This window comes from Thermobia domestica, chromosome 1 (genome assembly GCF_964235325.1).
Source record: "Thermobia domestica chromosome 1, izTheDome1.hap1.1, whole genome shotgun sequence".
Taxonomy (NCBI): domain Eukaryota; kingdom Metazoa; phylum Arthropoda; class Insecta; order Zygentoma; family Lepismatidae; genus Thermobia; species Thermobia domestica.
The window spans coordinates 322632513-322657792 of NC_137454.1; the positions used below are offsets into that span (position 1 = coordinate 322632513).

Consider the following 25280-nt stretch of genomic DNA (forward strand, 5'->3'; position numbering starts at 1 on the left):
TTGTGATGTCAAATAATGGATATCAAGGAATAATAAACACATATTCCTCGTATCATATATTTGAGGAGAGGTGGGGGGGAGAAATTTTAGTTTTCTTTCCTAAAAGGAAATTTACAGTAACAACAATACAACAATACATAAAACAATAAAAATCAGGTATATGTCAATAACTGAAATTCAAGTAGAGATATTAACAAAAGTTTTTTTTTTTTTTGTTTCATGTGTCTGCAGCAATTACGAGTGATTATTTTTACATTTTTTTCCAACCCTACGAAATGAGTTTAAATGGTTTCGTAGTTCACGAGATGCTTTAATTTAAAGCCCGCGTAATTTAACCCACAAAAACCCAAACGTTGTTCAAGTAAGAATTTATGAACAAAACTTTCATGGTTCGCTAAATGAGGATCTTAGATAACAGAAATGTCCAAAAAAAAAAAGGCGTTTTTGAATGCATTAGAAACCCAATGTGATACCTGTGACTCAGCGAGGAACAGACGTAGTTTACAACTTTAATTTAGTACATGAACAATTACTATTTTACCAGAGTAATTATTGAACGAAACAAAGCTTGCTACAAAGGTTTGTGTGTGGCTTATAAAGTACAATGGGTATTTGTGTAAAACATTTTAAACTAACTTTATAAGGTCAACAGGATATCAATGTGACACCTGTGATACACTGGCGATTTGTGGGTTAAAGATTAATCACGACTTTTGGCGTCATTATACAAGTATTACTACAAGTATCTGTCTTAAAATCATTGTTCATTGCAGAGTTAAACAGGGTCCTAGAACCTTTTTCATTAGAATCCAAAGTAATACCTATTGCTTTTGAAGTACAGGATGTCACCTTCATTACTCTACTTCTGTTGGGGTGGGTGGATGGGTGGGCGAGGCCATCCATCGGGTGGGCGGTCGTCCACCCTCGCCCACCCTTAATGCCGTCCCTGCTGGCATAGTAGAGTTCACTGTCAAATTCGATAGCTGAGAAGAAAGGTTCTGTAATTTATTCAAGTAAAATTGGTTTCCTACATCCCATTGTGAAAATGAAAGATTTGTAGGTAACTCTATGGGATATGTAATTTCTACGGTATGTCTACTATCTAACAAGTAACACTTCACATCGTTGCTGCCGGTCTGACGCTAAACTATACATTTTCGGAAAGCACTAGTCCTAAATAGGATAACTACACAGTGCGACGGTCAGACGTTGCCGCGTTCAGGACTTATGGAGCGTCAAACATTAACATGGGGTTTATGAGAGTTACAGGAAACGAAGAAGAACACAAGGTTTGTGACGTTTGAATCGACGTTGTCTGATTGAGCACTTGTTTGCGTAAGTTAAAGGGTACAATCAATGTGCAAATCGTCGAACAGAGCATGAGAGATGCAAAGAGTGCGCTCACAGTGTGCACACTTGACGAACGGTAGTTCGCCGCACGTGAAGCACACGTCACCTTCGTCGAGGGAGTCAAAGCAGTACTCGTGCGGAGAGATCCACATTCCCGGCTCCTCGTCCAGATAGCCAGCCTTGTGGAAAGCGTACCGGATCAGGTTCTTGAATCGGGGTGCGCTGAACTGGTAGAGTGAAAACGACTGTAGTGCCAGGAATCGATCGCGATGCCAGATATCCATGACACTGTCCATGGCCAGTGTGTCGGTCACAAAGCGTACAAAGGACTTGTACTGACGGAAGAAATGCACATCTAAAGGCTGAATCTTTCCAGTGCAACCACCAGGAATCAGTCTCTTGTGCAACGCAACGTCGGCAGGCTTCAGTGCGTTCGATAGATTGTCGTCCTTGTTCAGAGTCCACGAGTCCAATAGCAAAACGATCTTCTTCCGATCATCAGGCATGCTTGGCCAGAACACTTGCTCGTAGAAGTCCTTAAGGTCGTCCCTGTTCATGTTGGACGTTTTGCCAGCAAATGATTTGATGTTCGGTGGATCTGCAGGCTTGTTTCCCGGAAACTTTCCACTTGGTTCCGACACCAGTACATACATCGGCCGCAGAATCTCTCCGGCCATGGTGATCACGGGCATGATCATGTAGCTGTGGGTTGTTGCGCTCATGGATCCCACAACCGCTCGCACGACTGTTGTTCCTTTGGTACGGAGAGTGCGAGTACTCTGCAACAACTTCTTGAAGCTACTCTGATCTGCATTGGCAACCTGCGTTGGTGGGATGCTTTCGCTTGCAATGAGCTCGCGAGTCGCTAATACGAAAGCATCAGCCTGCTGCTGCAAGTCCAACTCTTTCAGTTGCCAGGTCCTGCCGACCCTGTGGGTGATTGCACGGTCCACGATGTTGTTGCGCTTCTTGAATCTGTACACCCACGACGGTGATGCCTTGAACTTGAGACTCTTGTTAGGGTCCAGTTCATTAGCTGTTTGCCTAGCCCAAATTCGCAACGTTCGATCGTGAATGATAGCAGTGTGCTGTTTCTCCGCGAACATGCCCCGAACTGCCTCATTGATCTCTGCCATCAGCGTCTTCTTGTCATCTTTGCCTTGTGTTGCCCCAAAGTGACGTAGCACGCCAATGTTCCGAATATACCTGAACTGATTCTGCAGAGTCGAGTGGGTAGCACGACCGGTCTTTGTGTTCCAAGGCCTACCTGTTTTTGGATTTACCGTCCAGTAGGCATAGGCTTTTGCCTTGTACTCGCGCCACTGCTCTGGTGTCATTTTGGAGTCTTCTGGAGGCTGATCCTGGAACTTCGGCTTCTTCACAGGAGAGGGCAGGTATTCTGACGCTGATGAGCCAGATGCGGAAGACGTATGAGACTGCTGCGATGACGAAGGCATCTCTGCATCCTCCTGCTCTTGGTCTTCCTCGTCTCCAAAATCCATGTCTCCGTCCCCCTGGTCACCATCACTGTCACCGAAGCCGAGCGTACGAATCTCTTCAACGACTTCCATCCCGCTGGTCAAAAGAGACTTGATGTGTGCCACCATCCTTTGCTCTTCCAAATTTGGATTACGCTCATTTGTCCCGATCTCGGCCACCAGAGCCCAAACGACCACTTTCGGATCCATCTTACAACGCATACCTAAAAAACACAAAAACAACACAAATGTTAGCACAGAGTACAAATGCAAGACGAATTAGCATGAAATAATACGACTGCTACAACACAAATGTTAGCACAGAGTTCAAATGCAAGACGAATTAGCATGAAATAATACGACTGCTATGGTTACTCTCATAAACCCCATGTTAATGTTTGACGCTCCATAAGTCCTGAACGCGGCAACGTCTGACCGTCGCACTGTGTAGTTATCCTATTTAGGACTAGTGCTTTCCGAAAATGTATAGTTTAGCGTCAGACCGGCAGCAACGATGTGAAGTGTTACTTGTAAGATTATTTGATTTGCTACCACTGAATCGAACGCATTGTAAGATAAGAAATAAGCTCTGTGTTGATCGTCTGAATTATTTTAATAAACCGGTGTTTGGACATTTCTAGAGACAACATGAACAGTTGTTAATGCTGAGAACAAAATACCTACTAGGGTGAAAAGATAAATAAATTTGGAGTTCGTTTGAGATGCTTTTACTGTACATGATTGTGTCGTGTTTCTATACACCAGATCAGTTATACATCTAAAAACTGGTGTAGTTGATATTTGAGGTGTATCACATGGGAAGAGATAACTTTTCCAAATGCATTTTTCATGAGAAAGAGGATAGAGTTGTTTTTCATTCAAATAAGCCATTTCTGGTTGTTCTAATTTAATATGTTTGCCCTGATGTAAATAACCTAGATTTGAAATCTGGAATAAGGGACGTCACTGCCAGTTTCAAAGATTCAAATGATCCTTAAATGACGAGAATGACGTCATACTGAATTGAAAGAGCTTTATTAAAATTGTTTTTCATTTGTTGAAGTTCGAATTCCATGATTTTGTCATGACGTTCAACTACGTGATTTAGACCATGTAATTGATAAGCGTTATAGAAAGAAAGGGCCAAGCTTCCTAGTCCTAGTAAAGAAGCAAATAAAAATAGTTTGTTTATTTTAGACTGGCAAGTAACAGAGTTATTTTCCGAAATAATAAAATGACAAGGGATTAAATTTAACATCTGTTTTCTAACTTCGGTATCTGTTTTTTAGTCGATTCTAAATATTGGTGGAATCGCGTGTATGAATTCTTTTTTACCGTGTCGAACGGGAAATCAAAAGAGAATGCGAAACAGTTGATAGATATATTGGGAGACATGAATACTAAGTCCCCGCTGTGCTAATGCTATGCCAGATTTCCAATTGTGAATTGCGATTTCTGTGTCAAGGGGTCTTGTTGTGCTAGTGTATGTTGTAGTCATGATGGTCATGGAGAGAAAAAAATTAGTTTAAAGCAATTTATGTTCGTAGTATATTTTAATATATAACAACGACTAATTAAAAATAATATGAATAAATATTCTAAAAATTCTTTAAATATTTTATTTAATCAATCACTCTAAGTTTGTTGAATGTCTATAAATAGTAAATTCTCTAATTTCCTATATCGCGAAATACGAACGTTTTCGGCCTGACTAGCTTATCAAGGAGATAGAATAGTCCCAGGAAAAAAAAATAAGGGTATTGTTTCATTTGTGTTCGAAAAAGGAAACAGTAAGGCACTTACACTCACGGTGTCCGAAGAAGAAAGACTCGCGCAGTCTATTCGCACTTTGCTGAGTGAACAAAAAAAAATCAATACGAAAGGCTTTCACCAGAGTGACCTAATATCACTAATACTATTCTAGACTTACATATGATCCTCTTCTTTTCCCATGTACTACCTCTATATTCGTCCAGTGTTTCTTGATTTCGCTTCTCTTGCTGGTCAAATTTCGTTGATTGAAAATCTGGTTGACTTTCTCAAAGTTTCGACGTGGGAACATCTTAAGTTGATAGTAGAAACTTGTTTCATCTTTGGGCGTCGTTTGTGTCCACCGGCGTCTATGGTGTCATCTAGCGTCTTCGCTTGTCCTTTGGTGTTGATCACATCATTCATCATGTTTCTTAGCTGTAGATGTTTAATTGTTTTCATAGATGCAAATCTTGGAGAATTTTCTTCGTCCCATGTGTTGTTGAGCAAATTGCCTACTTTCCAGGCTAATGTATGTTTGTCACAGCGTCTTCTTCTTAATGATTCCTGATATAAAGTCTTGAGTTGAAAACTTTTTGGTCGTGGAACAATTATTCTTGTTCTTAGAGGAAGATACGTCCTCTTATGAATAACAAACTTTGGATCATATGCCTCTACCAATAAACAAAATATTGGCTCTGAAACCTGATGACCTGTATTACTCTATTGTGTGTTACGAGCAGGCTTTCCATACCTAAACAAAGATAGCATCTTATTGAGGTAATCAACATGGGCGTGTGGTTCTTATCAGCGTAAAGGAAGCCACGCATACACAATCCAAAAGTGCATATTTCATCAATTGTGAATAGGTGTAGAGGGTACTCCCTATACGGTGTAATTCTCAGATACGTTTTCAATAGATTTTTCAGATATACTCTGATTTCAAGAAGAGTCCAAAGTAGGCAGGATGTAAACCTTGACATCAGTGCAACGGACATCAGTGCAACGGAGGAAAGGTGGAAGTGTTAGGGAAAGACAGCCAGACAACTAGACAGATAGCAAGTTTCTTTGTTTTCGAACTAATGTGTGTATGATATACACATACCGTGTTGATATGTATTTCGTCACGGTATATTTAACGGTTTCTTCACTTATAATCATGAGAGAAAACATCGAAACATGCGTTTTCCCGAGTACGAGAGACGTACTGCTGACGATCCTTAACACTTCCGACATCGCGCCAGAAGATTCCGTGTCCACTCCTATCAAGGTTTATCGTTTGCCGGTTTTGCCACGGCTTATCGTTTGACACGGATCACAGATCACTATTCTGCAGGTCAAAATCAAGCAAAAAACATTTATAATTATATACTTTTCGGATGATTGACTGAAGACGCGATTTCCATTATGTGGCAACATCGCATTGCAGATAAAGAAGCATAAAAGTAACCTACTATCAAATAGTTATGTCGATTCTTTCCAAATGGCAGTTAAGGTCTATAGAAGTTGATACTGGCACCATCTATTAGTATCGGTACAAAAATAAAACTTGCTGACAGAAGAGCAAATATTTACCAAGTTAAACCAAATAGTTTCTACAAAAATATGTATTCTAGCTAAATCAGTGTAGTTTTATCTAGTAATTAATCCGAAATAAAGTCTAGGCGTCAACTTGACAAAAGGGCTCTCCTTTTCGAGTTTAAGGGCAAATCATGTAACAATTTGGCATCCGATATTTTTTTGAATATATACCCATCACTGATCACAAAATTTCCGGATGCCAGAAAAAGCACCTCGCGGGAGGGAAGGAGGATGGGGAGAAAGGCGAAATTTTAGTCGTTTCTAATATTCACTATAACTACGTAACCATTGGAGCTAGCGCATCCAAACTTTTTTTATTTTATTTGCCTAATTGTCTTCTACAATTTAATTCTAGTGTGCTTTGGGGCTAAATATAATGATTTTCTTGTTATTTTCATTTTTACTGTTTTGGTTGCGCATGACGTCAGTTTTTTAGCCACAAATTCTTTACAAGATGGAATTAGGAAAAAAATGTTTCCTCTGAACGTTTTTCGTCATTTTATGCTCTTTCAAAAAATGTATACTTATTTTGGTGTAAGACTAATAGTGCCTGAGTTATAAGCGATTTTATTCTGTCATGTGCGAAACTGATCACGGCGCGGCCCAAGTGTTACCTTCCCACAAATGGTAGATATTAGCAGCTAATGATGATTTATATATATATATATATATATATATATATATATATATATATATATATATATATATATATATATATATATATATATATATATAATCTTGTCTGCCTGCACGTATATAATCCTGATGATTAAGTCTGTCTATAATCTAATTAAAAATATCCATTTTTAATATCAGTTGAGGAGCTTTTCAGAAAATAACTCCTATCAATTTTTCTGAGGAACGATAAGAGAGCTTTCTCTAGTACACAGTATGAGAAACTGCAAATCATTTTATTTATACGCGTCTCTGATACCTTCTAAAACATACACAAAAATGCAGTTTTCTATTTATTTTTTCTGAAAAAATCTTGTTTCGACAAGGGTCGTTTTAGCTACAAGTCCTTCGATTTATGTACTACACTGGTACTGAGCGGAATAGAGCAGGAAACAGATTTCAGAATTGCCTTCAAGAGAGAATCATGAACAATTTTCCATTCATGTATTTTAACGTTTAAACTGTTAAATCTTATTTACAGAAGAAGCACTTGCCTATTATTAAAATTGTGTACAGCTGCTATAATACAATAAATATATAATAACAAAGGTAATAGAAGGAAACCATATACTTAAGAAATCTCGGACAACTTCACATTGGAATGCACAAGAAACCGCGATTCTTACATTTGCATTTCAAATTTACACACTCAAGTTTCTGATAGCTACAGATGGTAATCTTTAAAGAAGTTTTGGTAATATATTCGAATGTTTTCAAAACTGGTTTTATAATTTGGTCCTCAAAGTACCATCCGGAGTCTTCTGGCCTTGGTAGATAGATCTCACATTTATCAGCGTCTCCCAAATTGCTGTTTGGTAATGAGATCTCTTTTTATGTTATTTCAGAGCATCGCTAGTCGGAGGTTATCTCTCTAGGCTGCATTTTCCTAAAAATAGGAACCTAGCTCCATCACAGATCTTCAAATTTACCTTGAGGAGCATTGTGAAAAACAGTTCTGCAGATTCAATAGTGTTTGCTGATAAATGGGAAAATAAAAGGTCACAGTTCTCTGAGTAAGTAGACCATAAGTAGATAATGCATTGCTGAAATTATCACCTTCAAAACTTTCTTTGTTGTTTCCAGTAGTTTTAAAGATCAGAAAACTGTTAACTCAAAGTTCGAGATCGATGTTCAAAATCTTGAGGGGAAGCAGCTGATTCTAAAATGATACTTCATGCTGTGAATCACAATTCAGAAAGAATTGTTGTGATGAGTAGAGACATCGATGTATTCCTGCTGTCGATACATCATTATGACAGAATTTCTTGTAAATAATTGTACATGAGAGCGGGGTTTCAAAGACAAGAAGGTTTATTCGAGTTCACCACTTTTGCCACCAGTTATCTGAGAATGAGAAGAGAGGCAATGGTTTATCACGCACCTCTTGGATGCGGCAAAACGTCATATCCATCTGTAACATCAAAGATCAAGAACTGTCTACTTACTCACGTCAGAGAACTTTGACCTTTTATTTTCCTTAGCACAGATTTCTTTCTCAGCAAGTGATATTGAATATCCAGAACTGTTTTTTACAAATCTCTTCAAGGTTATTGCAAAGATCTGTGATGAAGCTAGTCTCCTACTTCTAAGAAAATGCAGCCTGGGGAGATTACCTCCAACTAGTGAAGCTCTGAAACAATATATAAAGAGATTCCATTACCAAACAGCAATTTGGGAAGCGTTCAAAATGTGAGATCTATCTACCAAGGCCAGAAGACTCCGGATGGTACTTCGAGGACCAAATTCTGAAGCCAGTTTTGAAAACACTCGAAGATATTCCCAAGGTTTCTTTAAAGATTACCAGGTGTAGCTGTCAGAAACTTGAATGTGTAAGTTTGAAATGCAAATGTAAGAATCGCGGTTTCTTGTGCACTCCAATGTGCTGTTGTCCGAACGAGTATACAAAATTCAATCAGTTAAAGAGTAGAGTGACGAATAAGACTGACTGATAAATTATAGACATCACAATTTTGTTTATCTTGTTTGAAATATAAAGGTAACCAAGAAAGTTCTGTCGTTTTTTGTGGAGGTCTGTGTTGAATTGGCCCTCACATTGTGAGTTGAATGCGAATGTAGATAAGGCGAAGGTCAGTTGTTGGTGTATGTATATCCAACATACTACCTGTTTGTGGCAGTTCAGTTACACCATGAACTTGCGAAGGAAAGGGTGAACATGGGACCTTCACAGAGCGTCATAAGGACGTGTATACTGTACGACTTCAAACTGGGATCAAACACCGCTGCAGCGGGGCGGAAGATATGCCAGCCCCTTGATGAGGGTGTCGTGACTACGCGGACAGTGCAGTGGTGGTTTAACAAGTTTAACGACTGTGACGAAACACTCTAAGACGCACTACTTGCCGGAAGACCAACACATTTACAAAACAAACGTCAGGCAGCAATTGGGGCGAACAGTGGCCAGACATGTCACTACCTGAGACTACAATTTAGTGTGAGTGGAGAAACCATTCGGCAGCACCTCCATCAACTTGGGAAGCACTACAAGTTGGGTCGATGGGTCCCACATAATTTGACTCCGGGCCAAAAGGCAACGCTTGCAGACAAATGTGTTTCTTTGCTGTCTCGTCTGAGGAAGGAGCCATTTCTGGACAGGTTGTTGGCATGTGATGAGAAGTGGGACCTCTACGAAGCTCCACGGTGCCGTCATCATTGGTTACCATTCCATAAACTGGATCCAAAACAGCCGAAACCAGCACTGCACCAGAAAAAAGTCCTGTGTGTTTATTGGACTGCTCGCTTCATCGTGCACGGGAACTGCTACCAGCTGGTCAGAACATCAATGCGACTGTGTACTGTCAGCAGTTGAGCCGTGTTCAAGAAAAACAAAACTCTCGAGCCAGCACTTCTGAATCGCAAAGAGGTCCTCCTATTACAGGACAACGCTAAGCTCTACGTAGCTAGGATAACCCGGAACACCAATCTACGCCTTGGGTGGGAAACACTATTGCATGCGCCATACTCCACAGGCATTGCACCGTCCGGTTATAAGGTGTTCTATTCCTTGGACAATCACCTTAGAGGACGCCAGTTCAAATCCCTAATAGAAGTGCAAAATGCACTTGATACTTTCTTCACTTTACAGCCCACCAAGTTCTACCGCGATGCAATCCAGGGCTTTCCAGAACGTTGGCAAGATGTCGTACATGTTGATGGGGGCTATTTTTGATCTTCCAGGTACGGAAATGTTTATGGGCATTTCCTCAGACTGTGTACTAGAGAAAGTTCTCTTTTCATTCTTCAGAGAAATTTTGTGTTTAGATAAGGGTTATTTTCCGAAAAGCCTCTCAACTGATATTAAAAATAAATATTTTTAATTAGATTATAGACAGACTTCATCATCAGGATTATATACTTGCTGTCGGACAAGATCATCATCAGCTGTTAATATCTACCGTTTGTGGGAAGATAACTTTTGGACCGCGCCGTGATCAGTTTCGCACATGACAGAATAAAGTCGCTCATAACTCAGGCACTATTAGTCTTACACTAATATAAGTTATACATTTTTTGAAAGAGCATAAAATTACGAAAAACTTTTAGAGGGAACATGTTTACGTATTCTATCTTGTAAAGAATCTGTAGCTAAAGAACTGGCGTCATGCGCAACCAAAACTGAGTAAAAATGAAAATAACAAGAAACTCATTATATTTAGCTCAAAAATGCACTAGAATTAAATTGTAGAAGACAATGAGACAATCAAAACGGAAAAAGTTTGGATGCTCTAGCGCCAATGTTTAGGGAGTTATAGTGAATAATAGAAACGACTAAAATTTCGTCTTTCTCCCCCAAGCGAGAGTAGTGAAAATAAGTGGGTTTTGCCAATGATACGAGTTTCAATAGCACTTGGCATGATTTCATACTAGTAACGCTCCACTTGTAAACATTATATACAACTTCTGTACACTATTCAGAAATACACCACCGGTGGAAAATAGCAACTTACAGAGGCACCTTTCATATGTACTCACTTATTTTATCCTTCGTAATGCACTTTTAATGATTTTACACTAGTAATCATACTTGTAAATATAAAATACAGCTGTATTACTTTGTATTTAATTTTTTTCCCCTGCAGAAATTTGTAACTTATAAATATGTCTTTTCATGCAAAGTATTCAAATTTACCTGTAAATCTTCCAAAATGTAGTGTGCCAATACTACACCAGCACCCCTTAATCCATTCTAGAGTGCTATTATCTTGGTGCATGTCCAAATAATTGTACAGATCAATAATATGGCTGCAAACTGATAAGCATTAAAAATATTGTGAAAAACATGCACCAACCAGAGGCGTCATTTAGAGGGCAGGAAGGGGCAATTGTCCTCTTCTGAGATTGAGATTTATATAGATTTTATCAATAGAATAGTAGTAAATCAGTGAAAAACGCGAAAGTTTGTTTGTATCAAGAGGTCTTGTCCCTTCCCAAGCGAAATCTGAAATGATGATCCTGACACCAACTCTACAATAATTCTATATATAGTCCCACCACGACTGGACGAAACTTGTGAGTCTGTGCAGGGTTGAGCGTGTAGTAAGCAGGCAAAAAGCGACAGCGATTATAAGCGTAAACGAAGATGCTTTGGAAACTACAGTAGCTACTCATACTATGACTTAAAAGCATTAATCTTTCTACTAAGGCCGGAAGTATTAGAAATCTATTATCTTTCTCACCGGGCTTGGTGAAAATGGAAATTTATGTCTTTTTTAAATGTTTGTTGCTATAATATCACCTCCTACTATATCCAGTATGTTTTCCTTACATAATTAATGCCTTGTTAACTGATTTGTGCAAATGAATGTGTATTGAAGCTGTGATCATTCAATTCTTTTAGCAATACTTTATTTATTTTTAATTCTCATTTTATTATCCCACTGTGAGGAAGATCCCTTGTTTCAATCCCAGTGAACTTTTTATGGACAAACACCCTGTACAAGGTTCTCCTTTTTGCTTCCAATTTCTTACTTCACTTTTCGTTCACTATCATCTTTGTCATCGCCTCTCTTGATCTCAGAGCAAAGTCGTGGAATACTAAACTAAAACAAAATGAAATGCGCAGATATGTCATGTTTTATTCTTCTGTATGTAGGAAGCATAACAAGCAATTTCATGCTAACGGTTTATTACAAGTGGAATGGTTTCTGAATGTAGTAAAATAAAATATAATTTTAAAATCAGTTTACATAATTGAAAACACTGTTACTAAACGAAACAGGATCGCAGACTCCGGAGGGGCACTCAGTAGAATTTTTGTGGGTTTCTCAGCACCCCACAAAAACAGACAAAAATTAGGAAAGAGAAACTGAAAGAGCTAAGGCAAAAGAAAGAAACCTAAATGATAATCCAACGTAATTCCTAAATGGGACATTCAGTGCACAATGGATTCAAATCCACTTTTGGTTATTTTGGTGATATTTTATAGTTAAGATCTTTGTATGAAGCTGCGTTCAGTGCTTGAAAGGTTCATATCCAGATATTGTAAATACTTCTTATATTGTAGAAAACTGCTCCTTTTTCCATGTATACAAACTTTGTCATTTTTTCTCACACCTTAGATAATTTAACTAAAATCCCTTGTGCTCTGAACACCCCAAATGATAGTAGCAACCGACATTTTCTTAGGGTGACAAAAGACATATAAAATTTGAGCTGAGATCTAAGCAGGGATGGAAAATCTGAAATTGTGATGCTAATGATGAAAAGGCAGCAAAAAATCATCTTCACTGGATTTTTGCTCAACGAAGTGGGTATTTCTTTAAATGACAGATTGAACACAATTTTTTGTTTCATATATCACAAACGACAGGCGTTGAAAATGGCGTGGAGAGAATTACGGTCGGGCTTAGAATATTCCTAGTTACACCGCATTACTCTCATCCAAGAATATATATTTTCCACTGTGAAAAAAAAGAAGAAACACGAAAAAAATCTATTCATTCAAAATACCTAAATTTACATTTTTAGAACAGCCAATTTCTAGAATTATTCGGGAAAGGCCCGTCCTATAAGTCTGAGTGGTTTCTGTATCCCTAGATTTCCAATCTTGAACAGTTAACTAAAGGACCCCTATTGATTTACTAAAGCCGGCACTTCTGGATCGAAATATTTCAGAGGATTGGCATTTTTTGGCCCTGTTTCACACAAAGTACTATCTTCATAATACTAATGTAGAAATGATAAAAAAAATGTTTTCTTCAATTGGCCTTTTTCTTCAATTTCTAGTTATACTATTTCCCCACAATAATATAAGTATTGACAAATGCATTTTATTGTTGTGACGTTAAACAAGTTAGTAACACTAGACTTGCTTCTGTATCAATCCGATGCGCCGTACGCGCCTTTGGCGCGGGACACCCGGGTTCGATTCCCGGCGGGATCTCAAGTGGTTTGGAGTCCACGCTAATCAGTAGGTCCACGTCTCATATAGCATCGCTGCTGAACGGGACGTTAAACTCAAAATCAACTTAACTCAATCCAATTTGTAAGTTCTGTAATACACAGACACACACACCACATGCACATACATTACGCTCGTTGTGACTTTTCTTGGACCATGATATAACGCTTCCGATGATAAGAGATGGCGCTAGTATCAACGTCTTTCACATTAAAGGAAAATACGGGAAATGACAACCTATTCTGCAATCCGGAAAGGATAAGCCAATGAAGAATGCTGAAACAGATGATCAGCCAATCAGCATGTTCGATATAATTCTCAGATACCCTTAATATGACTGTTATGAAATGTATAATATAATTTCCATTTACTAGCGCTTGTCAGCTGTAACTCCATCTGGCGACAATCGATGTAACTACTTAAAAATTTGTAGAGTAACTGCTTATGATATGTTTCAAAGTTAATCTACAATGCTGCCACATAGTAAATTTTCAGTTCTCTGTAGCGGCTGAAGGAGGCCGCGGAGGGTATTTCACCATATAGCATTTTCGTTTCATTTAGAGCTGTAGAAAAGTGCTCTATGGTGGTCCGTGGTCGCCATTTTTAGAACACCTGATATCTATATATCTATCTATCTAGGATATATATATATATATATATTAATGTAATATTTTGATATAATATTGAAGATGTTAATAATCGAGATATTAATCCTTACAGTTCATACAAACAAACCTAAAGAGGGGCTTGGTTTGAGTAGCATAATACGTATATGAAAAAGCGGACAGATATTCAGACATTAAAATATGTCGTTGCATCGAGGAGCATGGGCAGTTAAGATAGTAACATTGTTATGCTTACTGGTGAGTTTCATTTATTCTCTATTTAATTTATAGGATTATGTAAAGAGGTTTATTTAAGGATTTCGGAATTCAGTGTGAATGGACTAGAATCACTACCGGTTGCTATGTCGATGTAGTGTTTTTCTTCGGAACACGCGCAAAGAAGACTATGTATAAAACGAAAAAAAAAAGTTTATTATGTTCCTTATTGCTAGGTTTCTAATCAAACTAATATTTATTTATTTTATTTCTTGCAGCAGATTTAAAGAAGAAACTAGGATGGAAACGACTATTCAGTAATACAGTGCAAGTCAAAATTCAGGTTAAAAAGAGTTTGTCATTTCGCGTTGATCATTTTGTAAAGCTAAATGAGGTTAGGGGCGTGTGACTCAACACAAAAAGGCAAAGATGAGTTTCCTGACAGTTTGACCCAGTTGCAAATATATAACCTCAAACACCAAGAGAGGATGCTGATTAGCATTAAGTGACAAAATCGGTACAGACATTTAAAGAGATTAGTAGTGCGCAGGCCGGTAGCCAGCACAAAGAAGTTAGGGGGGCGCGACCCAACCATATTATACTTTATCGCCATATTATAGTTCATTTGCAAGCCCACCGTGAAATTTTAAAGCGCCAGTTAAAATTTAAGCGGTTAGGCCCACCCTAGCCCCCCGTTGATACGGGCCTGGTAGTGCGCAAGACAAGACTAGCACATTGGAAGGCATGGTGGAAAGACTACAAGGTGGTTGCATGCGCATGTCGCCTGGAGCGCTGTCGTGGCTGTGACGTCATCTGGTTTGCAAGAGACAAGGGGAAAAGGCGCGGCTTTACGTGACAAGTGGAAATTCTTTGTTACTTTGTTCTTTTAAATGATATCGACTAACTGTGCAGTGTACGGCTGTAGTAATTATTATAGAAAAACTAAGGGAACTAATATAAAATACTTTAGATTTCCTCAGAAAGAGGGGGAATGTCTCCAGAAATGGATTTTAGCTTGCAGGCGACAGGACAAAATAAACCTAAAATATTGTAAGTTTTACATAAAAGTAATAAATAAATGCAATGTTAAATGAAATTATAAAAAAGCGATTTCATTATGTAGTTTCTTTTTAGTATTAATAGTATGTAATAATAGTATATAGGGCTACAGTAGCTTGTGTTGATTCTGCATACAAAAATCCAATAGTACGATTAAAAAAGACGAACTTTGAGGCAAGACCCGGATTCGAAATCATGAGGTAGGGGAACCGACAGAGGTGATCATTTCTATCATCATTTGCATAAGATATTGAGACAAACTTTTCCCCACAGAAGCAGGCATGTAACGCGAGAAGGGAGGCATCATGATCTAGAAGGCTTACCTCCCTCGAGTTACGCAAATGGAGAGCATTGAACGCGTTAAAGTAGGTCAGGTCCCATTTCATTCTGGAGGTCTGCATTCCCTGTAGCCTCGGTGCTGAAACGGGACGTTGCACTTCAAATTAACTAACGAATGGAAATGTTCGTAATAACGATTAACGGTTACAATGGTATATAACAATGTATTAGATCAAGAGAATGAAGTATCCACCTACCATGTCAGGGCGACATTGTCGGGACATTTTTACACTCAGATTTTAAAATTTTTGTTCATTTTAATCATAACTTTGGATAATTACATATACATATTTAGAGGCCCCCTCCAGAATTACAAAATTAAGAATGACTGCAGTAAATTTTATAATATGGTAGATTCTCAACTAATAAAGGAAACACGGTGGCTCAGTGGCAGAAGGCTCACCTCTGGTGCAAGGGGTACTGGTCCGCTTCTCGGTCAAGTGAGTTTCTGGTGGACAACATCGTGTCCGTGAGTTTCTTGGGGTACTCCCGCATTCTCATTCCACCAAATTCCACATAATCATTCACTTGCATTTATCTTTTGTCCTCTTTAGTCCTCGGGACAGAAAAGAGAAAACTTATCAAGAAAATTAAGAAAATTATGTAATTTTATGGTTTATATGTTTTCTAGTCTAGCTGTAACACCCCTACATCGTCTTCACCTACGCCTAGTATTTTGTTTCTTTCTTGAAATAGTCATGTTGCAATTTCTTCGTTTGAGGTGTTTTGTATATACATATTTATTTCTATATATTTTTAGAACACAATAGTATATGTAACGTTTTTTTTTTCGTACAAATGTTTAATGATACAGTTTGATATGGCGTAAATTTTGACACTAATATTCAGAGAACTGTCAGTTTCACCAAACCTTTTGTTCAAATACAAATTCTATAAATAAGCGATCAGCGATTTCAAATAAGATGATTTATATATCAAAAATAAAAACGATGTTTAAAATATTAAATACGTGCGTCCCTGCTCAATAAAGTTTTTAATCTCCCCTAAGATTCTGACGAAACTTACATGGGAGCAACCACTTAAAACAACAACAACAACGAAAAAAAAACTGTCCAAGCATAACGAAAATATACGTACGTGCATTTCTATTTACGAAAACCATGAATTCTCCCTTGAGATATTCTCAAAATTTATATGGGGTCATCAGTAAAGAATTCTCTTTCAAGCAAAATAATAATAATAGTAAATCAAAACCGATCAATGTGTTACGAAAATATACCTGAGCATACATAAATATATAATAATGAAATGAATTAACGACACACTGTGTTATAGATTATTCAGCTCTATACATACTCGAGTGTATTACTTCAGATGTTTAAAAAAGAAAAGAAAGAAAGAAAAGAAAAGAAAGTAAAAGCAGAAAATGTAGTAAGTAATATTAGTTTGTTCAAGCTTGAAAGTTGTTTAATATGAACTGATATTGCTGTTTCTTTTGCTATTGTAAATATCTTCCTTTGAATTCACTTAGCTTAAGCATTGATTACATTACGTTTATATAATTATTGTTTGTACTAAAATTTTTACTTCGTTGAAAATCACTATAAATAGAAGAGAAGTTTGCGTGCAAGTTACCAGCGAGCAAGCGCTTGTTAATAGTTCATCTGACTCTCGCTGGCCACGTCTGAGACCAAGATGACGTCATGCGCCAGAGCGATAAGAATGTAGCACTGCATTGCATCCACCTTGTAGTCTTTTCACCATGGGGGAAGGCACACCAACACTGAGGAAAAAAATTGTAGGTGGCGTACTTAAAAAGATAGATTACATGCGTAATTCATGTAGTTTTTGGACTTAACGTACAGCAGACGTATAACTGAAAATTCATGTTTTATAATACTTTCTGTATAAGTGTACTTTCCGTATGAAACGATGTAGGCGGTCAGGATCTTACATAACATGGATGTATATAACATATAGCTGACGAAGGTAACATAAACATATGCATGTGATATACGGAAAACTGTTATATGTCAGACATCCTGCAACAGCATGATGTAACATCTTATGGCATTGCCTGTGTAGCATAAGGATAACGTATGCTCCATACAGATTTCTATAGTAAGCAAGAGGATACCGTATATTTGAACAATATACCGCTGTCCCGAAACGGATTTTTCTCTGTGAACTAGAGTGTCAGCAGTTGTTACCAAGAACTAAAAAAGAGTACCATGTACTTCTGTAAATCGATGAAACACGGTGAAAGCTATCAGCCTGTAGAATTCTTCACAAAAAACAGCATAGCCTATATACAAGATCCAAATGTTGCAACACTTCAGTGATGATGACTAACCAACGCCTATAATTTCGTAAGTCGTTACAAAACCAATGAACCACGACTTTGCATCAACTGTTTTGCTCAGTAACAACTCTTTTTTTTTTTTTTTTTTTTTTTTTTTGTTAATGGGCGGACTAACAAACCAAACGAGTTATTAGAGTGATTCAAATCCTTATAGGATTATCATTCGAAAGTGCAGAGATATAAAATCATGGAATGGAGCGAATTTTTAAAGACACTTTTTTTTTTCATTGATGGTACTCTTACCACAGATTGTTACAAACAGTTTATTTACGAGAACGTGCTTCCAGACATGTCCAACGAAGCTTTCCTAGTACTTTTTTCAGAACAATGTTCCTCCTAGTTAAGAGTTCGTTAATAATTAGGTGCCAACTTTCCTGGTGCATGGATTGGTTGCCGTGGTTTCGTTGACTGGTCACCGCGTTCTCTAGGCCTGACACCGATGAATTTGTAAGATACAGTTCGCACGTTTATATATTCTAAACCAATAATAAGAAATGATAGTACTGTAAAATAAGGTCCCACGAGTTGACGCTGAAATCTGATTACCACATAGCACATCTGATAGAGCATCATGAGAAAAAAATGAAAATGAGCAAAATTTAAGGTGCTATGGACTAGAAGGATAGGACCTACAGGGCTTCAACATTTGAATATCCAAAAATCATATCATGGAAATAGTGTCTGATGAAGGACATGTTAGATATCCGAAACAGTAACGCATTATAGTTTAAAATACAATGCATTTTAAGTAAATATCTTGAAAACCGTTAAAGCAATCAACAGTTTGTTTGCTTTCTCTCTTGCAATCAACGATTGCATTGCTGTTTGTACAATGGAGAAGAGAGAAAAAAAACATCGGACCTACGAGAATAATCCTGTATATAGTTTTCGATGGACTGTTGTCTACCCTGACGTTAGGAACCCTAGCGATGCCTCTGTTACACATTCATGAACTATACCTAGTTGAAAAGCTTATAGAACACAGATTCTAACAAGGTAACATTTGTCCCTCCCGTGTCCAACCCGTAAAAGAAGAAGAAGAAAAAAATAAAAAAGTCAGGAAAAGAACACTTTTTCGAAATTTGTGGAGGTATGGCAACATGGTTATTTGTCATACGCACGGGGGAAAAGTTATTTCGTTGGAATCTTTGTCCCATACGTTTTCCAACGATGTATGAGTTATATCTCTGTGACAAATAGTGGAGTCGCTAAGGCTGCCACCGTCAGGGTATCGATCAGGGACAAAAATATATCGAAAAATATGTGATTCTCGTAGGAAACACGTTCCGAATTTTTTTATCACTTGGTATTGAACTTTAGCTTTTCATTTTCTTTTTACATAATTGTACCAAATGTCTGACTTGCACGTTCGATTTATTTTTCCTCGGTATGACAAGTAACAGTGTTGCCAGCCTCTCACAAATTTCCAAAAATGAAAATATCTCATTTTAAAATCTTCTACGGGATTGGTACGGGGGCACAAAAGTTAGCTCATTAGAATGTGTGTTCCATAAGCTTTACAGTGATTTATAGTTCATGTCCCTGTGACAATTATAAGGGGCCCTAGGAAAGCCAACGTAAAGGTATACGATTTTCTTGAAATCCCTGTCGATCCTGTTTTAATTAGCCATGAAGAAAAAAAAAACATAGAATTAAAGCAATGCTAGCTAAACTTTGAGGTCTAATAAAAATAATATAAAATAAAAGGATTCCCGTATAATTTGGCTAAAATATGAATGAAAAATGAAGACCTGGGTGAAACCATATTATTTTGTTTTTGTCATAATTATGAAGGTTCAATTCCTGGTCTGCGAAATTCGAATTACTTGTTTCTTACACTCATTACTGATTCAGTAGTTAATAAAAAAAGGTCATATGTACTCATATAAAACCTGCTTATGCAGTCTGTAGGAGAAATTTAATACTTAAATAATGCTAATTATTATTATTACTTTTCCTCGCTAATCCCTTTTATATATATTTAGCAGTTTTGCAACCGTTTGCTCGCATACAAGGTTCATAGGTATTATGTTTTAGTTTAGTATTTTTCTTTAAAAAACTCTAGAAACAATACAAAAAGGAAAATCTGGCAACAAGAAAACTCACCCTCACCAACTTTTCTTCTATCAGCCTGAATAACCCCCATACTGAGTTTGGTGACAACCTCCATCACCCAGTGTGTGCGTCGGCATTGGATAGCAATTGTAAATGATGATAGTGGTTGGGTTTTCTTGGGGTTCACCCTTTCCTCGCACTTTATTTATTCTCCCATTGCCATCCATCTTATAATCACTATCTCCCTGAGCATCGACGTATAATCATGGAATGTTAAAAAAATATATTAGAGGCAACATTCCATTGAAACCAGATTTTGGGAGATCAGCTAAATCATTTTAGTTGAAGTCCTATTAAGTGATCTTTAAGAGGTGCTCTTAATTTATCTTTGTACGAAATGTTACCAGATTTTTTTACATTCTAAACTTTTCAGACTAGAAAAATGGTTCTTTTGTTAGACTTGTAAAATTTTTAAGTCAATAAGAATTTTTGGACAAGAAGGTTTTCAGTGATCGAAAAAAATACCAAACAAAAACTCAAATACGTTTCTCTCCATAAATCCAACATGGTGGTGAATCAGGTAGTGTAAGTGGGTGGGATCACCCAAACAAGTAAATAGAAAAGGCAAGTTGAATAAAGGATAAATTCTTGTTCAATAACTAAAATTTTTATTGGTACTTCATTATTGTTCTCAGGTGATGCTGGAAGGATATTTTGCAATTGAGAACACCATAAATATAAAAGATGAAGTTATAAAGTTAAAAAAGAAATCGAGTGAACATTTTTGTAATATTTGCAATCGTCCACATGTTCTGTGTCCAACTAGTGAGGTAAGGTTTCGTAAATTATTTTATAAGAGTAATTTATTCTATTACAGTTTCGCTATGATAGATAATCAAAAAATACGTTTAAGAAAAACAGTAACCCGTATTCCATTTCGTGGGGAACCTGGGTTTATTTCCAGGCGTGAATGCATGATACAGATTCAATTTTACTTTGACGATAACATTTTGTGCTCATCGTAAATTCAAATCCTGCCTTTTAGTTGTCCACTTATAATGCGCAATTCTTATGAAATTATTACTAGTTATGTGTGTACTTTTTGTCAGTTCTGTTATTCCTTCTTTGGTCCATCTTTGAAGTATGCACTGTGACGTGCCAAATAAATATGTTTCCGTTTTCTGTCCTTATTTGTTATGTTATTTGACAGAAGTGACAAATTGAAGAAAATGAGTAACTAAATTTAAAGCTGATACCAGATAAAGATGTCCAAATATTAATCTTTAAATATAAATTGTTTATAATACAAACTGTCGACAAGCGAAATAATCGTACTTAACTCTCCGTTGGTCTGGCGATCAAATGTTTCCATTTCGAACAGTGTTTCACAATAATTGGTATTTTGCAAAAAATATTTTTAGTTTCATTTGTAACTAATTGTAAATGTTCTCCATACTTGCTGATATATAAATAATAGTTCATAACTCAAAATTAAAGATTTACCATCTTTAAATGGACAGTAAACACTAACAAGAATATTTTTTTGTCTCTTTGTGTTGAAGTAGTAAGGCACATGCTTTCTGTCTACATGACAAGTAGTCCTGTAGTAAATACCCGGTAAGGGCATTTCGTCACATAAAATTCAGATTAGAGGTCTAGATTTCCAGTAAGCAGTAGAACCTGCTGGAAAGAACGTTCAACTTAAACAGAAAATAATACAATTTTTTGAGGATTTAAATTTATACAACAAAATACATGTCACTAAGCAAATTTAAAGTCCCCGGTTCAAAACGTACAATCCCAAAATAATTTTCTCGGTTTTAACTCCTTATAACCATGTTATGATTATGATTACAAAGAGGAGATGTTACAAATACACACACTCAATGATGAATTTTTGCAGTTATTTGATGTGTTTGATGAGTACAACACGAGTAATAGGCAAAATATCCAATCTGTACTGTACCTCTAGTCAGATATTTTGCTACGATTAAAGAGTTAGTGTCAACGGCTGATCTTATACGTTCACGAAAATCGTCAGATTCGAAATATATATACCCTGACTCCTGTTGCAAATATGTTGAAATAAAGGTATCAGGGATATGCAAATATCCCACATGACCTGATATATATACACTCCCACACATGTGTTGACCTGTGAGTTGCATATCCTGCAAATGAGTATGACGTAATTCACTGCATTCGTGGTTGCGTTATTAATTGTTTCATTGAAAAAGAAAGGTATGTACAATAGTTCTGTCATACATTAGCTCACACCAAGCATCAATATTTGCATTGCCACGGATATGCATCATCCAGGTATGTTATATTCCGTTTGTTCATATACAGACACACAGGCTACACAGTAACAATACGTGAAAAGTCTCTTTATTAGAAGATACTACTTGCTTTAAGAAATACTTTACTTTCTTCCAATTTCTTATTATTTGCAAACTAATCCATGCAGTATAAGCGTGTGATTTGGCTCCCTAAACATTTCAAACTTTCTAAACATAGAACCTCCAACTATTCATAATACTCTGATCATTGTGGTCCTCGCTACCTACAGAAACTGTTTCTACGTATATAGACGCCTCATAATTATACACTTGTCCAGCAGTATCTGAATCGAGTTTTGTTAAAAGGGTACTTGTCCAATATTTTGGCACTTTCCGGAAGCTACTAAATTGTTTATAAGGTTGGTTCTATTACAATCTATATATATAAAATTGAAAATTACTATGTTTGTGACTCTAAATCTCCTGAACAGCCCGCCCGATCTCGATCAAATTTGTAACATGAATGAGGTTCGAGGCAGGGCTGGTTTTAAGCTATTCACTTTGTTGGTAGAACTGAGGGCCATGGAGGTGAGGGGGTATATAAAGTAAATAAAACTTAACTCCTGAACCACTCAAATCAAATTTTCATCTGATTTTCTGGTCAAATTTTCTTGATCAAATTTTCAACATAGATGAGGTTCAGACCTGGGATTGTTTTTATGATTTAAATTTGACGGAGCAACTTAGGGTTTGAAAAGGAGGGGGAGATATATAAAAATCAATTTATATAAGACTGAAAGTGACTATTTTTGCAACATAATAACTCTTGAACTCTCCGACCGATCTCAATCAAATTTTCAAGATACATGAGGTTCGGATCTGGAAAGATTTATGTAATTTCATTTTAACGGTAGATCCTAGGACAGGGGGAGGGGAGGGGACGTATAAATAAAAACTAATAAAACCTATTAAATTTGGAACCGCCCAACCAATCTCGATCAAGTTTTCAACATATATGGGGGTCGAGGCTTGGGTGTTTTTTAATCATTTCACTTTGACGAGCCAACCGAGGGGGAGGGAGAGATATATGTAAAAAATAAAATTAAAATGACTGCCTTTGTGACTTCATCACTCTTAAACCACCCGACCGATTTAGATAAAATTTTCAACATACATGAGCGGGGCCGGCTTTAAGCCCATTGGACCGATTGCCCCCAATCTGGGCCCACGCTAGTGCCATTTACTCTACTTTCCAGTCTAATCTACTCTCCACTGCCGTTTTAAAGCATATTAGGCCCCAAAGCAAACAAGTGTGTTGTAGTCTCTATGATTAAATTTTGCTCGTAATACATGTAATTAACATGCCATTCTACTCGCGGGGCCCCCGATCAACGATTAAAGATAGCTTTGCTACTGTCGGTTGTCAAGTACACATACCATATTGCAATACAGGTGCATCCATGGATTCCACAGGGAGTGGTATGGCCTCTCCCTAATAAGTAAATGAAGAGTTTGTATTAAATTTCCGGGCATAAGCAAATATTTCCTCAATTTAATGTTGCAGCAGTTTCTTTATATTTTTACGTTTACAACTTCTGCTGTAAAAATAGGTATTATGTCCAGGGAGTAATCTACACACCCCTCACACTGCCCTAAATTTCCTTACACACATTCTTGGGCATAAAAATACATATCTTTTTTCTAGTTTGTATAAAAATGTATATCATTATTGTGGGTGCACACCTCCTATTATTTTGAACACCACACTAAGTAAAATTTTCTGTCGTTCTTACTGATTATGTCATGACTGTCGTGAATCATGCACGCAGCCTACGAGGGTGCTCTGAGGCTCCTGCATCCATACAAATAATCTTGTGGGTGTGGCGCACTCACAACATTTTTAGTTTGGACCCGGGTTTGAACCCGTTCCTCTTGTGTTTAAGTCAGCCGTGTTACCGACTAAGCAAAGGCAGCCCCAACGTATCCTTGTAGTAAAAGATATTTTGCTTTACCACAGCACAGCCCTTTAAGGCAGTGTTCACAAAAGATTTTAACTAAAAACAAATAAATCAAATATCGAGACTTCCCTGAAAACATATAGACTAACACGTCCTGATATTGATATGCTCCCACATAAATTTTGGAAAGTCGGCGCCGTTGTCGTGAATACTGAAATGGTATCAAATAAATCAGCCTCAATGCGACTTCTTTGTATATCCTTTCCCCTACTATAGCTATATTAAAAACATAAAACCAGAGGATAAACTTTGCTCTCTCCTCCGAAAAATACCGTGGATGTAATTTTTTAAAAAATGAAGTCAGGTTAACCGAATATATACTATACAAAAGTTCAGGTTAGGATCAGAACGGAAGTGACGACAGTTAGCAGGGTTGCCAGTACGTCACGTAGAAAATGTTGTTTATTCTAGTGTGTGAGCGTATATATTTCTGTACAGTAGTATGATTTTACATTAGTTCCACAGAACATCCATTTAGGTTTTCTTTTTCAATTTCGTCACAATGATCTTTAGATGTGTCAAATTATGCGTAAATATTTGAAAGAAGAATAAACAAAACAAGTGCAACGGTAGTTTTCTTTGTACCAAGTATTAATGAAGCTGTGTCACTTTAAGCTTTGAACGATATCAGTGATTACAAGAAATAAACACTATTTTATATCTGGGATTATGCTTTGTTGACATATGTACAACTTATTTACGATTATTCCTTATATTTAATTTACGTAGAAGCGGATCTGCAGTTTTCTCAACTCTATGTCATGACATTTGCCAAAATGCCGTGCGACTCCGGAAGAACTTGATTCACATACATCTACTATAGAAACAGAGATAATCTCTGCACCACTTTCACATTCAATTCTTAGACAATGTACGAGTTATTACGTTGAAAGGGATTCTTCAAGGGGTAACTGAAAAATAACTATCACACAGAAGGACTGGTGATGTGATTTGCACTCGACCTTTCATTTTGTCCCAGATTAAATGGAATCGGGGCGGGGTGGCTCAGTGGTAGAGCGCTCACCTCCGGTGCTTGGGGTCCCTGGTTCGATCCCAGCTCGCGCGTGTGGACTTTGTGATGGACAAACACTGTGCTCGTGAGTTTTCTCGGGGTTCTCCCGTTTCCTCCCACTTT

General features: G+C 37.3%; 1 protein-coding gene across 1 annotated transcript in view; it reads left to right on the forward strand.

The window, feature by feature from the left end:
* The window catches only part of LOC145662871 (venom allergen 5-like), a 125923-nt gene that overhangs the window by 3839 nt on the left and 96804 nt on the right, over positions 1-25280 (forward strand). The window contains exons 2-3 of the mRNA XM_081728833.1: positions 13972-14114; positions 20544-20678. Of these exons, the coding sequence (XP_081584959.1) occupies positions 14058-14114; positions 20544-20678 (192 nt within the window). The 5' untranslated portion in view covers positions 13972-14057. The remainder of the gene's footprint in view (positions 1-13971; positions 14115-20543; positions 20679-25280) is intronic.